This window comes from Phyllobates terribilis, unplaced genomic scaffold (assembly GCF_046119375.1).
Source record: "Phyllobates terribilis strain yellow unplaced genomic scaffold, ASM4611937v1 Scaffold_9__5_contigs__length_417890890, whole genome shotgun sequence".
Lineage (NCBI taxonomy): Eukaryota > Metazoa > Chordata > Amphibia > Anura > Dendrobatidae > Phyllobates > Phyllobates terribilis.
Window position 1 is genome coordinate 204,735,282 of NW_027362769.1, and position 16,192 is coordinate 204,751,473.

Consider the following 16,192-nt stretch of genomic DNA (forward strand, 5'->3'; position numbering starts at 1 on the left):
TTATAACGGTTCCCAGATTGATGGGTAGCGAAAATTATTTCTCTAAGATAACTGCTGGTAACTTGCCTCATGGTCATTGTGTAAACACATGCCTGAATGCTCCCACCAGTTCTTTCTTTCTAACAGCCCACCTATAATTGTGAGCTATGAAGTTTGAGGTCATACCCTTACATCATGCAAACCAATTGATAGAAGGAAAATGCTTTTAAGATGACCGTGGACCCTTAACCCATTGGGCCCCTGTGCAGCAGCACTGGCTACACCAATGTTATGTCCGGCCCTGGGTTGAATTGTTTTCTGCTTTATCCAATAAATGATGAACAACCCCCTCCCCTCTGTCCTTGAGTATCGACTCGTTTCCTGGACGGATGCTACAGTCTTCATTTAGAGAGAACCTGTCATCAGGATTTTATACCCCAAAGGCTTTTATAAAAAGGCGTTTTCATGCTGAGTAAATCCTTACTTTTCTTTTTAGAAATCCTTTTTGCAGTTTTAGAGAAATACATAGTTGAAATTGTATGCTAGTGAGTTGTAAGTGCAGTGGGCGAGCGCTGCACTTACAACTCTCCTGCTTCCCTGCCTTTTCCCTGCCTGCTTCCCATCTCTGACTGACAGGTTACTCAGGTTTCAGTGATCTGTCAGTCAGCGAAAGGAGGCAGACATCAGGTGGGGAATAAGGAGAAAGGCAGGAAAGCTGTAAGTGCAGCGCCAGCCCACTGCACTTGCAACTCATTAGCATAAAATTTCAGCCATGAATTTCTTTAAAATAGCAAAACTGATTTGTACAAGAAAGGTAAGAATTTGCTCAGCATTAAAGCGCCTTTATATACATGCGATTAGTTTGGTATGTGAAATCCTTATTACAGGTTCTCTTTAATGGCAGTGGGGAGGGGTTTGGATCACTTACTGCAAAGGGGTAAGAACATTTTAGGATTAAGGACCACCCAGAAAGCATTTACAGGAGTAGCACACAATGCAATTAAAAATTTATATTAACAGTGCAAAAAGTGTGTTTAAATATCGCTACACTGTCCCTATATAACTCCGTCTACAGTTTACAGGAGGCGGAGGGCCCATTAAATGCATACGTCTCACATATTGTATGTTATGTCCGTCTTTGGTCTGTCAGGCCAGATTGAAGACATTTTCCTGCACGAGTATAATTTACTGTATCGTAGCTGTTTCATGATGTTTGGACGGGCATCATGCCAATCCCCTTCTTGTAAATGTAAACTGAGAAAGAAATATGATGTAATACTTGTGATGTCAGGGATTTTACCCTACAAATATACAGCGAAGACAGGCGCTCGGCTGCTGCGGCCTTATCTCATTGCTGATCAATTAGTGGAGGACTATTAATGCTTCCGGAGAAAATCACAGTAAACCTGATGACTGCATCCATTTTCTGTCTTCAGTAACCTCATTAGACGGCCTAAAAAGTCCTTTTTTTTTATCTATTAGTATATTGTGATTTATGACTTTTCTATAATATGTGTTAACTGTATTTTTGCATTTTTTTTTTTTTGATTAGCAAAACCACCCAGAGAAATAAACAGATCGCCATGGGAAGAAAAAAATTCAATATGGATCCAAAAAAGGTAATTTAATCCTTAATTTTATTTATTTGTTTAGTTGAAATATACTAATATTACCCCTTAAATTTAACTCATTTTATTCTCATAACTCACCCGTTTTCTAATGATACTTGTTGACTATAATAGGTTTTTTGATAATGGGGTCTGCCAGGTTTCCGAATTTTTTGAAAGCAGAGATCGAAACCCCTGACGAAAAGTGCATAACACATTTTTTTTTGTATTCTATTTGTGATTTTTACTTTTTCGGTGTCTTATGTCTACATGACATTTCTATGCCCTAGTATAAGGTCTCTTATATTATAAAATATTTTGTAGGACACATTTGGGCAGTATTTTATTATTAAGCCGATCTGCCGATAGAGCCTGCCGTCTGCAGACAGATGCACACAAGGGTTTATTCCTTTGGTACCGGAGGGATGAGTCTGGCTCCTGCTTTTTGCCGTCCAGTCCTGCTCAATCGGAGATGAGTGTTCAGGAGATAAGTGAATTTAATGTGGGCTGAGGCAGATCTGTGCGCTGTTAATGGTTGTCTTATGTTTAGAAGGTTTTAAGTAAATGGACAGAATGGAGCGAGCTTTTTATCTGGCATTGAGTCGGAACAACGTGTTCTTACTTGGTTTTAATGGTTCAGAGCCCAAATACATCCTCCTTAGGGAAGCCTTTAGATCACACATATCAAACTCTGGCCATGGGCTAGCTCTGGCCCACAGGGTGGTTTTATTTTTCCCCCGACACCAGAACCACCACCCCTATGTGGGGCAGTTAATCTGTATGGAGGATTATGTTGGGCCCATTATTCTGTATGGAGGACTATGTGGGGCCATTATTCTGTATCTAGGACTATGTGATGTCCCATTATACTGTATGGAGGACTATGTGGGGCCATTATACTGTATGGATGACAATGTGGGGCCCATTATTCTGTATGGAGGACAATGTGGGGCCATTATTCTGTATCTAGGACTATGTGATGTCCATTATACTGTATGGAGGACTATGTGGGGCCATTATACTGTATGGAGGACTATGTGGGGCCATTATACTGTATGGAGGACTATGTGGGGCCATTATACTGTATGGAGGACAATGTGGGGCCCATTATTCTGTATGGAGGACAATGTGGGGCCATTATTCTGTATCTAGGACTATGTGATGTCCATTATACTGTACTAGATGGTGGCCCGATTCTAACGCATCGGGTATTCTAGAATATGTATGCGGCAGACCGGGCGCAATCAGCAAAGCGGTGTTGAAATTTGTCGACTATATCGCTGATTGGTCACGGCCGGCGGTCGCGACTAATCAGCAGAGCGGGGTTTAAATTTTGCGCCAGTAATACTGATTGGTCGCGACCGCCGGCCGCAACCAATCAGCAAAGCGGTGTTTAAATTTGGCGCCAATAATAGTGATTGGTCACGGCCGTGACCATTCAGCAGAGCGGTGTTTAAATTTGGCGCCAATAATGCTGATTGGTCGTGGTCGCCGTCCGCGACCAATTAGCAGAGCGTTGTTTAAATTTGGCGCCAAGCTCGCTGATTGGTCGCGTCTGGCGTCCGCGACCAATCAGCACAGCCGTGTTTAAATGTGGCGGTAAGATCGGTGATTGGTCGCGGCCGCTATTTAAATGTGGCGCCCAAATCGGTGATTGGTCGCGGGCAGTGGCCGCGACCAATCAGCTGAGCGGTGTTTAACTTTAGCGCCAAGATCACTGATTGGTCGCGTGCGGAGAGCGTGACCAATCAGCGAATCGTATTGGTGAGGACCGGGGAGCACCGCTGCCTGTGCGGCTACTTCTGCTGCGAGAAGCCGGGAGATGAGCGACTGCTCGCAGCAGAAGTATCCCGACCCGCAGCGCCGCTCCCCGGTCCTCCCTTCACACCCTAGCCGCTGATGTCCCCACAGTATCCGCATGGTGTTACAAAGGTCCGGACATTTGTGTTAAAAATCGCTGATTGGTCGCTGGCGCTGCCCGCGACCAATCACCGATTTGGGCGCCAAATTTAAATATCGGCCGCGACCAATCACCGATCTTGGCTCCACATTTAAACACCGCTGTGCTGATTGGTCGCGGACGCTATTTAAATGTGGCGACAAAATCGGTGATTGGTCGCGCCCAGCGTCTGCGACCAATCAGCACAGCGGTGTTTAAATGTGGAGCCAAGATCGGTGATTGGTCGAGGCCGATATTTAAATTTGGCGCCCAAATCGGTGATTGGTCGCGGGCAGCGTCCGCGACCAATCAGCACAGTAGTGTTTAACTTTTGCGGTAAGATCAGTGATTGGTCGGGTCCGAAGACCGCGACCAATCATCGAATCGTCTTGGTGAGGACCGGGGAGCGGCGCTGCCTGTGCGGATACTTCCGCAGCGAGAACCCGGGACATGAGCGGGCGCTCGCCGCAGAAGTATCCCGACCCGCAGCGCCGCTCCCCGGTCCTCCCTTCCGCATGGAGGTCAGCGACGCCGGCGGTCCTTCCGCTGCTACCGGCCGGGAGATGAGCGCCTCGCGCCGGTCATCTCCCGGCTGCATTCCGTCCCGCAGATGGGTCCGGTGGTCGAGGTCCTTCTGCTGTTACCGGCCGGGAGATGAGCGCCTCGCGCCGGTCATCTCCCGGCTGCATCGCCGCTGAGCTCCGTCCCGCAGATGAGCCGCTAACGGCCGCCATCTTTTTTCAGAAATCCCGCTGCGCTGATTGGCCGCTGCCGGACCAATGAGCGATGCGGGATTTCAAAGACAGACAGACAGACGGGATAAGACAATTATATAGTAGATGGAGGACTATGTGGGGCCCATTATTCTGTATGGAGGACTATGTGGGGCCCTTTATACTGTATACTGGTTGGCCCGCGACTTTGTCCAAGCTTTTCATTTTGGCCCTCTGTGTGTTTGAGTTTGACATCCCTGCTTTTAGATGTAATAGCTTAATAAAAACATGTAGATGTTATAGACTCTGACAAATGTTGATTGGTGGGATCTGGGTATTTAGACCCCCACCGATTTTAGGCAAAACAACTCACAGAGCGATGCACAGGATCAATAGTAAGTCTATGGGTCTGTGCATTTTCTCTCTGAGCCTTCTGTAGACTTACTTTTGAACCTTTTATGTGTGCGCAGCTCATGCAGGAGTGTTTTTGACTAGTCGGTGGGGGTCTCCAGACCCAGGCATCCACCAATAAGCAACATTATGCAGCACCTATAATATGTAAAATCATTTTTAAAACAATAGTTATATTTTAATGTCTGCTGTTATTTTCTGGCATTGTAGTAAGAGGGTTATATGGCCTGGTGGCTTAGTGGTTAGCACTGAAGTGGTGCCGGCCTAGGGTTGGCAGTTCAGGGAAAAAAATGAATTATTATTTCCCCTAAGGCCCTGTTCACATCACGTTTTGATCATCCATTTAGTGTTGACGTATCCCGCTATATAGGCGTTCATTTAGACTAAAATAAAAAAAATAAATAAAGTGTCTCTTAGTGGCTCCATAGTCCTTGTAAAAACAAGGATCTATTAAATTAACTTCATTATTATTATGATGATGATTCATCTTATCAGCATTGGCTGGTCTCCTTGGAGTGCAGCATTTACAAACTCTTCTCTATAGAACTTCTAAACACTGCTCTGAAGATTACTGGATCCTACCTTCATTCCTCTGGTCATGCAGAGGAATATCTACTTCTGTTTGCAACATTAGTGGTTGCACAGTTGAGATCAGTGGCATGATGTTGCTGCTTGTCCAACTTGTCAATCAGTCAGCAACCCACCTTCCCCCTCAAGCAGGAATCCGTGAGTCAGGAGAGCAGTGTGCTCCTGAAGATAATATGTAACCAGAGAAATTTAACTGAACAAAAGGCCAAATGTTATCAAATATATAACAAACTTTTTTTAGATCAAGATAAAATACATGTGAGGTGGGTGGGAAAAAAAGCAACCAGAAAGGAGGCGCTAATCAAGCATGTGTTCCCCAAATATAGATATATATCACAGACAAATATGCCAGATTTAAAATGTTTTTTAACATGGGGAGTATATAACATGTTAAACAGTGAAAATCTCCCAGATCGAGGCAATAATAAAGAAAGCCTCAAGATGAAAAGAGAGTGCTATGATAAAAGGAACTCCTGACATATGTGCTGCAGTATAAGACCCAAATAAAGATGGATGGTTCAAATGAGATTAGTATATCTACCTGGGTAGGAATCTAAAGCAAGGAGACACATGATGAAGCGCCCACCCCGACGCGCGTTTCGGCATCAGCCTTCGTCATTTTGTCTTTTTTTTTAAAACAATATGAGACAACCCATTTTAATAAGAAAATCAGGAAGGCCAAACTCCGATCAATTGTAGTCTAATTGTAATGGATGTTCGTTAGATAGCAACGTTTTGCATCCTTCATCAGGTGTCCAAATGTGTAAAGAGTGCAAGGTTGGGGGATTGCTACCCCATAAAGAGCACTGGAAGATACCTGTCTATCTTCTAGTGACCAATTATAGACTTGTATCTACTGGATGGAATATAGATTGTAAATGGGGTGGTATTGTGTTGATGAGAACGTCATGGGCTTATATTTCTTTTTTTTAATTTTTTTATTAACAGGGCATCCAATTCCTGATAGAGAACGACTTGCTGCAGAACACTCCAGAGGACATAGCACAGTTTTTATACAAAGGTGAAGGTCTGAACAAAACTGTCATCGGTGATTACTTGGGAGAAAGGTAAATTGATACCCTGGATATTAAACATGCGCTCGCCTTTCGCTGAGATAGACTGGAAATTCTGCATCCTGTATCAAGAAATCGAAAGTTAATGAGTCATGTCGAGCCTAAAGTCAGCAGCTTGTAAAAGTGCAGATTATAAAAAAACCTGATATCATTCAGACGAGATATATGTAAATGATTCAGAACTGGAGATATGTGAGACTAAGTGCCGATTATGGGACCAAGAATTTTCCTGTACTTCTTGTCAGTTATTTATATTGTCCGAACCTGCCCAGGCTGAAATGGCTGATTGCAGGTAGCAATAAACTGCATTAAATTAAATGATCACATATTTAGAGGAGCTGTCACACTAGAGACAATCCTTTTAATAAAGAAGCCATGGTGACAATCTGCTGATCAACGTGCTTCCGGCTCCTGAGACCACCAGAAAACTGCGGCGAAAGCAGAAATGTCTAGACGGGAGTTTTGTTTTAAGGAAAATTGTGGCAGGCATAAAATAAAAAAGACCGCCCCAAGTGATAGAGGGAGAACTGCTTCTTGGCGGCTTGCAGAAGAGGATCCTGAGTGCGGAATTCCCCGTCTATGATTTCCATATGGCCTAAGGGGGAATGTAGACAGGAGCCTCCTAACACCACCGAATGTAACAAATAGGAACTCTAGCAATGTGTAGACTGCCCTAATGACTCGACTGTAGACCATTTTTACTGCTTTTCTGTGTTTCCACCAGTCCATCTTGGCATCTGCTTTACAGCCAAAATGGATGTGGTGAGGAGATGCGGCGCTGGGCTCTGTCGGCAGCGCTGGGCTCTGTCGGCGGCACTGGGGTCCGACAGCTTGGACCTCCATGAGCTCTGGAGCAGATAGGAGGTCATTGGTTTATTCGCCAAGTTTGATCATGCCACGTGTGTCTATATCGTAGCATATAGGTAGCTATCTGAGTCATATCAGTAGATTATAACCCTCTATTGTTGGAAAAACCCTCCTAATTGGGTGTACAGTATCCTCCATTACCTCTGACACACACACTGACAGAATCCGGACTGACTCCAGACCACAAAGTGTGTTTCAGAAGAACCTTTTGGTTTTTATCGCTTTCCACCCTAGATTTTGTCTTAGTATTTTCTCTCTTTAGCGATGGTTTTCGTTCTCACTATTTGAATTGACGTCTTGGATTTGTGTCTTGGCTCTAAATCTGCTCTGCGTGCCAAACACACGGACTGAGCTCGCTATCTGCCACCTCATTCTGCGCCGCTATGGCTCCTTTATAGGAACTTGTCAGTGCGCCAGCATACACATTTGGGCACACAAGCTTTACATTGAGAATAATATTTTTTTTTAATAACTTAGCATCCAGGCGCAAGTTCTGCTATCTAAGCTGAAACGGTTTGTGTATGAAGATTAAAGCAAATATTTTCACTTTTGGCTTCGATAATGGTTTTGGGCTACGTCATTTGCTAAGTTTAGTTCTTTTTTGTTTCCAAAATTATTTTTTTTCTTACATAATTCTGTTCAGTTAAACTATGGTTTGCATTTCTTGATATATTCACTTCATTCATTTCTAAATTAGTGTCCCTTTTAAGATCACACTCCCTTTTTTAGTGCCGTCCTAATGGGCTTGGTTGAGACATAATCACAGATCCAGAGCAAGCTCAATAGTCCTGTCATTTAGCCTGGCTGCTGGCCGGTGAGCAGTAATAGCTGACGGTTGCTCGCTTTGGCAGGAAGCATTGAATTCTAGTGACGAGGCTTAAAGGTGACGTTCCTCAGTGTCGGTGTGGACTGACGTAACAACCATGGACTGCAGGAGGGCCATGCAAAATTTCAGCTCTCCGCTCCTCGTTCATAGGTACAGTAGTTGCCTGATGTATTTCTATCAAGCCTTTGCTACAAAGGAGACACGTTGTAGTGTCAAGAAGAAACCCTGATCCCTGTTCTTGCCCGTAGCCCCCCCCAAAAAAAAAAATGTTAGACTCTACATTAATTTACACTAGTTTCTTTGGACATGTTATCTGACAATTCTTCTGAATAGATACTGTGCCAAATTGAGTAGTAGGACCATGGGAACAAAAGAAAGTTGGAAGACAGCAAGCAGAGAACTTGAAAAGTAGGGTAGTATCCCATAGCACCCAATTCGTTTCCACTTTAGTTTTCGAAGGACCTCTGTAAAAGGAGATCAGCAACATAATTGGTTGTTGTGAGTCAAAGGGTACTCGTATGTAAAGGGACATTTCTATCTTGGACATATGGAGTTAAAAGGGTTTTCTCGATTTTGGAAATTGTCTCCTAACTCCCCGATCGCCAGGGTCCAATAGCTGGAACCTCCACCAATCCTGAGAACCTAGGCTCTGAAGAGCCCCATGTGAATAGAGTGGTGGCCGATACAGAGTTTTTCCTCTCCATTCATTCTTATGGGAATATCGAAGACCAGCCAAGCACATCGCTCATCTACCTTCGGAAGTCAAATTAATAATGAATGTAGTGGCTGTGTGCATGATCGACCACCGCTACAGTCACATGAGACTCTTCAGAGCCCTGGTTTTTGGGATCGGTGGGGGGGTCAAATGGTCAGACATCAGCGATTGCGAAGTTATCTCATCCCATGGATAGGGGATAGTATCCAGGCTTGAGAATACTGTTTAATTGTCTGAGATGCAGGTCCTAAATCGGAGACCTTCATTTTTTGGTGAATGGAGGTCCCCTGACCCATCCGTCGATTATGGCTTCCACATCGTTGTAGAGACTGAATTACGGACGGCCATCTATGGGAGTTTTGGGAACAGCCAAGCTGCCATGCTCATCAAGTTCTGCAACCTCCATAGAAGTGAATGAAGAGAGCTGCCTCCTCTCTATTTTCCTGGACATGGTGGTCAGTGATCTCTTTAGGCAGGTCATGGGGATCTCATTCTTCACAGAAATGAGATCTGAATCTCTCAGACGTTTTTATGGATATTATATAAATGTTCAACGTTGGAACTTATATTATACAAAGTTTTTTTTTTTTTTTTTTAAACTGCACAACTCCTTTACACCTCCCACAGGTCTGATTCCTGTTTACAGAAAATGTTGACACTTTCTAAATGGATTAATGGCTCTAAAGTTTCCTCCTGCACTCGATCACTAGGCACCCAGTGTAGCGAAGGCACAAAAATCCTGCTCTTGGCAGCTCCAGCAGCCATCAGCTGTCACTCACCCGTCCCTGAATGCCCCTGTTGTGTAATCCTGATTTATACTCACAATGATTCAGGAATGCGGACATGTGTTAAACCATTTAAGTACATGACCCGGCTCTAGCGAGCTGCCACCACATGTCTGCCTAGTGATCAGCAGGAAATGCACAAACCCTCTTATTATAGTTATGGAAAGTTCATTCAATGGAGAAAGCAGACGAAACGGAAGAAACTTAATGGATATTTCTTTTGTTAAGGCATGACTAGTATTAAAAGCCTTAAAGGGTTATTCCAAGCATTAAATGTTACCACCTATCCTAACGATAGTATGTAACTGGCAGATTCATGTGGTTCTGGATACTGAGACCTCCACTATCCGAAAAAAACAGCTCTGAAATTCCCTATTGGAATAGAGTAGTGGCCATGCATGCACTCCACCGCTGTTCATTATGTATGGGACTGCCGGAGAAAGCAGAATGATGTCCCCCATCTCTGGCAGTCTGGAAGAGAATGAATGGAGCAGTGGCCATGCAGGCACTCCACCGCTGTTCATTATGTATGGGACTGCCGGAGAAAGCAGAATGATGTCCCCCATCTCTGGCAGTCTGGAAGAGAATGAATGGAGCAGTGGCCATGCATGCACTCCACCGCTGTTCATTATGTATGGGACTGCCGGAGAAAGCAGAACGATGTCCCCCATCTCTGGCAGTCTGGAAGAGAATGAAAGGAGCAGTGGCCATGCATGCACTCCACCGCTGTTCATTATGTATGGGACTGCCGGAGAAAGCTGAACGATGTCCCCCATCTCTGGCAGTCTGGAAGAGAATGAATGGAGCAGTGGCCATGCAGGCACTCCACCGCTGTTCATTATGTATGGGACTGCCGGAGAAAGCTGAATGATGTCCCCCATCTCTGGCAGTCTGGAAGAGAATAAATGGAGCAGTGGCCATGCATGCACTCCACCGCTGTTCATTATGTATGGGACTGCTGGAGAAAGCTGAACGATGTCCCCCATCTCTGGCAGTCTGGAAGAGAATGAATGGAGCAGTGGCCATGCATGCACTCCACCGCTGTTCATTATGTATGGGACTGCCGGAGAAAGCTGAACGATGTCCCCCATCTCTGGCAGTCTGGAAGAGAATGAATGGAGCAGTGGCCATGCATGCACTCAACCGCTGTTCATTATGTATGGGACTGCCGGAGAAAGCTGAACGATGTCCCCCATCTCTGGCAGTCTGGAAGAGAATAAATGGAGCAGTGGCCATGCATGCCCTCCACCGCTGTTCATTATGTATGGGACTGCCGGAGAAAGCAGAACGATGTCCCCAATCTCTGGCAGTCTGGAAGAGAATAAATGTAGCAGTGGCCATGCATGCCCTCCACCGCTGTTCATTATGTATGGGACTGCCGGAGAAAGCTGAACGATGTCCCCAATCTCTGGCAGTCTGGAAGAGAATGAATGGAGCAGTGGCCATGCATGCCCTCCACCGCTGTTCATTATGTATGGGACTGCCGGAGAAAGCTGAACGATGTCCCCAATCTCTGGCAGTCTGGAAGAGAATAAATGTAGCAGTGGCCATGCATGCCCTCCACCGCTGTTCATTATGTATGGGACTGCCGGAGAAAGCTGAACGATGTCCCCAATCTCTGGCAGTCTGGAAGAGAATAAATGGAGCAGTGGCCATGCATGCCCTCCACCGCTGTTCATTATGTATGGGACTGCCGGAGAAAGCTGAACGATGTCCCCAATCTCTGGCAGTCTGGAAGAGAATGAATGGAGCAGTGGCGCACTTGTATGGCTACAGCTCCATCCCGATGGGACGTTGTAAAATCCCCTTCTTAGGATCAGTGAGGATCCCAGCAGCTAGACGCCCTTCAATAAGAAAGTTATCTTCTATCGGGATAGGTTATGATGCTTAACTTTAACAAAAGTTACTTATATTCTTGTATTTCCTACATAATAAACTGATCTTAGGTGGATGAATGGATTCCAAAGTAGCCTGTCCGTCACAGCCTCCATTTATCATGTACGTCGGGAGCTTTGGAGGCCATTAATGCAACATAACCATAAGCTATTTATAATCTCTTGAGCGTTCCAATATGTTCTATTTTTCTTACAGGGATGATTTTAATATCCTGGTTCTTCAAGCATTTGTTGAACTCCATGAGTTTGCGGATTTGAATCTTGTCCAGGCCTTAAGGTCAGTGCTGGGTTCAGCGTGTGCTAAGGTCTTCTATTTCCTTAAACTCCCGTCTGTACCCGAGGTGGACACAGTCAGCAACGGGCGACTAAGCAAGAACAATATACAGACCTTTAGCTCTGGGTGTGAGAATGCTATTTATGGACCCTCCCTTCATCTGTCTGGCCGTACAGTTATTGTTGGCCATGGGCAGCAATCATTACTGAAGTCTGCGAAATTAAAAATGTAATGGGAATCTATTATTTCTGCATTTGTAGGGGTTGTCCAGCTAATAAAAAATCTAATTAAATGTAGTTGAATTAGTAAACAATTTACTAATATACTTCACATCTGAAAAGTTCTTTTTCCTTTTTGTGTTAAACTTGGGTCCCGGCAGGTCTTCATTTAACTCTACATGTGAGCAGAGCTTTGTAAGGAAGGGCTGGCTGACTTCTCATTTCAGTATCTAATCCAGCCCCTTCTCAAGGCAAATATAGAGCCAAGTAAGAGAGGTGACGTAGTCTGTCACCAAGTCAAAAGTCTGCCCTTTTTTCCCCACTCTTTTCTTTTTATAAATCCACCAGAGATCTAGGCACTTTTTACTTAGTGTTACTTTTTTTTTTCTACGAAGGAGGTGTGGCTCACAGGGTATTAATGCACAGCAACCTAGAGCCACGCCCCTGGGGATCCTGTGAGCCACGCCCCTGGGGATCCTGTGAGCCACGCCCCTGGGGATCCTGTGAGCCACGCCCCTGGGGATCCTGTGAGCCACGCCCCTTCTCGTAAAGACCATAAAATTTGCAAGTCCTTGGGACCGTATGGTGGATTTAAATAAAAAAAAAAAAAAGCCCCTGTAATACTCGGGAGAAACAGAAGTAAAATAAAAGCAAAAACTGGCCACTATTGACCTGGTGACAAGTTTTCTTTAACTATTGAATTGAGTAGTTCACCAGCACTGGTCTTGTGTCCTTTCACACCCATACACAAACCAGTAGAGGACTTGTTAGTAGCTGAAGGACTGGGTACGTTCCAGAAGTGACTTGTATTGGTGATCTGTATAATTTGCTAAATTAAGTACTTTAACAACCTGTTTTTTTAATAGCTAGACAATACCTTTAAAGTATCTGTAGACTCCTTTCCCTTCAGTGACCCCGTGCACTGTACAACTTTCACAAATATTCGTCCTGCAGTGTGGATATAGATCTGTACAACACTATATATACCTATACCAATTTTTTCCTATGAATAGTCTGAATTAAATGCAGAACCAAAGTTGGCACAAATAATGCTTATTTAATGAAAACCATGTTGTGCCAATAAGCCTTGCCACATAAAACTATAGAGCTAATGTATGTTGGAGCGTTAACCTTAGTAGACCACCCACTGTGGGCCCCAGATTACACAGACCACTGTTTAACACAGAGAAGCATTGCAAGATTTCCATTTCATAACTTCTCAAAGGTTTAACCCATCTCTTTTATGTAATGATCATATAACTTTTATAGGCTATGTATAGCGCAAGCACTATGAGAGAACCTCTTTATAGAGTCTGGCCTAATGGAGCTGGTTGTCGTTTTGTGGGTTTCTTTGGGTTTGCCAAACTCTTGAGGATTGGTAATTTAGCACAAGTTGCTGCAAACATATCCCAAAGGAATGGACACAGGGCTGATGCCTTCAGAGGGAATGGGGGGGTCTATGACGTTTAAGGATGCTCTAGAGATTCTGATAAAGGGGGAGCAGAGAAACCGCTGCATGATTGTTCAAAAGTATGACGGTAGACACAATCGGTGTATTTTCTAAATTTCTGTAATGCTTACATAGGATTTTTATTTCTTTTATATTGCAGACAGTTTTTGTGGAGCTTCAGATTACCAGGGGAAGCCCAGAAGATAGACCGGATGATGGAAGCATTCGCATCCCGCTACTGTCTGTGTAACCCTGGGGTGTTTCAGTCCACAGGTTAGTATTTCACAGACACCCTGTATGTGTTGTCGTTGTCTAACAGCCGAGAAACATGTGACCGCGGTGACTCGAACATGTCACCCGAGCACCCGCGATACTCGGTGCATACTCATGCACCCTAGGCAAACTGGAGTAACAAGCACTTGTACTCATCACTAAATATAACACAATAAAAAAAATCCAAAAGGGGCCTTTAATATATTAATCTGTGTTTAGTTTTTTAATGGCGTGATGGATCGTAGAAGGTTTTTACTAACTCATGGACCTTCTACAACCTATCAGAAGGTTTAAAGTCCCCCATACACAATAGACCTAACATTTGCCAAAATCGACAGGTTCACCTGATAGTCTAATGTGTCTGGGGGCCCCTGACAAATGATTTTATGGGAAATAAGAATCTAGAATGTCCAATTTCGAACTGCCAATCCTTTCTCTAGAGAGAAGCTGCCGCTAAAGATGTCTGGCAGCAGCTCGCTCTTAGAGCACACATGAGCTTTCAACAGAACGAGCCCTCCTGTGTATGGGAGAGTTAAGCTAGATAGCTGCCGCCAAACGATCATCTGAACCATTGTTCGGCCAACAGATAACCAAAGTGTATGGGACAATCACCTAACATATATTAACTTTCAGTATTTTTTTCCCTATAGATACCTGCTATGTCTTGTCTTTCGCTATCATTATGCTGAACACAAGTTTGCATAACCCCAATGTGAGGGATAAACCGTCAGTAGAGCGTTTTATATCTATGAATCGTGGAATCAATGAAGGTGGCGATCTTCCAGAGGAATTATTAAGGGTAATTCAATCCTCTTAATTTATGCAATATTGTTTCTTTATAGAACTTTGTCACTACTTTTTATATACGGCCAACGTATTCAATTGTGCAGTACCAAGAAAGCACTCTCATCATCCCCTTCTTTTAGTGGAACTCGCAACTTTATAGCCCTTAATTTTTAAATGCACCCAATCATATTTTGGAGTGTGAGTGGAAACTAGGAGGGTGACATCTTACGGACCAAAAGAGAATTTTTTTATGCCACTGTTTGTAGAAGGGAACCTGTCATTAGATTCATGCCACCCGAACCCCGGACAGCAGCTAGAATCCGAAGCCTGGCTGTGCGATTGCGGAAATGCATTTCTTTCTCTGAAATGCTCCGGCTTCTCCCCGCAGCGCTCCACTTGCTTGGCAGGTTTCTCCCATGTTTGTTCATGCATTTCAGAAAGACATTCCTGCATGCTGTTGCATAGTCAGGTTCGGATTCATGCTGCATGTGGTTAGGGCAGAATTAAGCTATTGATGGGTTTCCTTCAAGACACAAATAAATACTTTGGTGGTAGAACAAATGACTTTATGACAGTGGAGACAGTATGCTTGATGTAAATCATGTTTTTTTGACCAGCAATAATTCGGTACTTTTAGAGGAGCCACACAATTTCCAGGGCCCAGTTACCATCCTAAAATTTCATATAATATTCCAGCAATCTTATGGGCTACAACTTGCATAGACATTGGGGAATACAGACTTCCAGGTGTCTTCCAGCTCTGGAAATGCACACGATCCAGAATCCTCCCAGCTGGAGCAGGAGCCACATACAGCTGGGTTGATTCTGGATTCTGTGTACTTCCATAGTCGAATCAGTTGGTGATTAGAGATGCCAGAAAGCCTGCGTTGGTTACTATCTATATGAGCCCACAATATCATTAGTGTACAATACACTTGATGGTTAGAATACACGTTGAAGGCACAAGACGCTTGTTGGTTACAATACACTCTGGATGGCACAAGTGAAACTCGATGGTTGCTGGCCGGTGGCCCAAAATACCTGGATGTCCTAGAACTCGATTTTTCTTTCACGCAAATCAACTATAGTTTGTCTGGTCAATGTCCGGCTGGATTCAGATCACTTTAGGGTTTTGTGGAGACAGTTTCCAAAAATTGTATTTAATCATTCTTCCAGTCATATCTATTCGAATGAGGCAGACCGAGACCAAAAAATGAATCTTGGACTCCATTTGACCTCCTATCTGGCTGTGTCTGAAAAGGGAGGCAGACTACTTGGTAAAAAAACACAAGTCTCGACTGACGCTGGTTGCCCCTTTTTTCTTAACTGACTGCCAGAAATGTTTTACTTCTGTTGTAACAGGATATGGAGGGGCTGCTGCGAATCGAGATTTTTTGGTAAGAGGGAAGGATAATTTTCATCCCCCTTTAGAAGTCCATGTGAGTGGCCAATCACTTTCCTCTCACCCATATTGGATCTTCTCACCAGGCAGCAATGGAGCCTAGTGTGGTTGCACAAGGCCACCGTACCTGAGCCCTTTAAAGACTCCCTTCCCCATACAATCTACAGTTTGTAGGTTATAAATTGTACAAATGTATATAGCGTTTTAGCTAAAAACGACATTCTTCAACATATTTGTGTAACAAGAGTTACAAGTCACAGACTAAACACTGTATATTGCCAAAATCCTGGCTTATGGGCACGGAATAATTTGGCAGTGTAAGGTTTAGGGTTCTCCTTTTCTGTATGGTGCCAGTGTGCTTGTGGCTCAGTACAGGCAGAGAATGTAATAA

At 44.1% G+C, this 16,192-nt stretch overlaps 1 protein-coding gene across 1 annotated transcript in view; it reads left to right on the forward strand.

Moving 5' to 3' along the window:
• LOC141161998 (cytohesin-3) overlaps nt 1–16,192 on the forward strand; it is a 114,485-nt gene that overhangs the window by 58,350 nt on the left and 39,943 nt on the right. Inside the window, exons 4-8 of the mRNA XM_073647601.1 lie at nt 1,532–1,598; nt 6,186–6,304; nt 11,595–11,675; nt 13,501–13,613; nt 14,264–14,412. Of these exons, the coding sequence (XP_073503702.1) occupies nt 1,532–1,598; nt 6,186–6,304; nt 11,595–11,675; nt 13,501–13,613; nt 14,264–14,412 (529 nt within the window). The remainder of the gene's footprint in view (nt 1–1,531; nt 1,599–6,185; nt 6,305–11,594; nt 11,676–13,500; nt 13,614–14,263; nt 14,413–16,192) is intronic.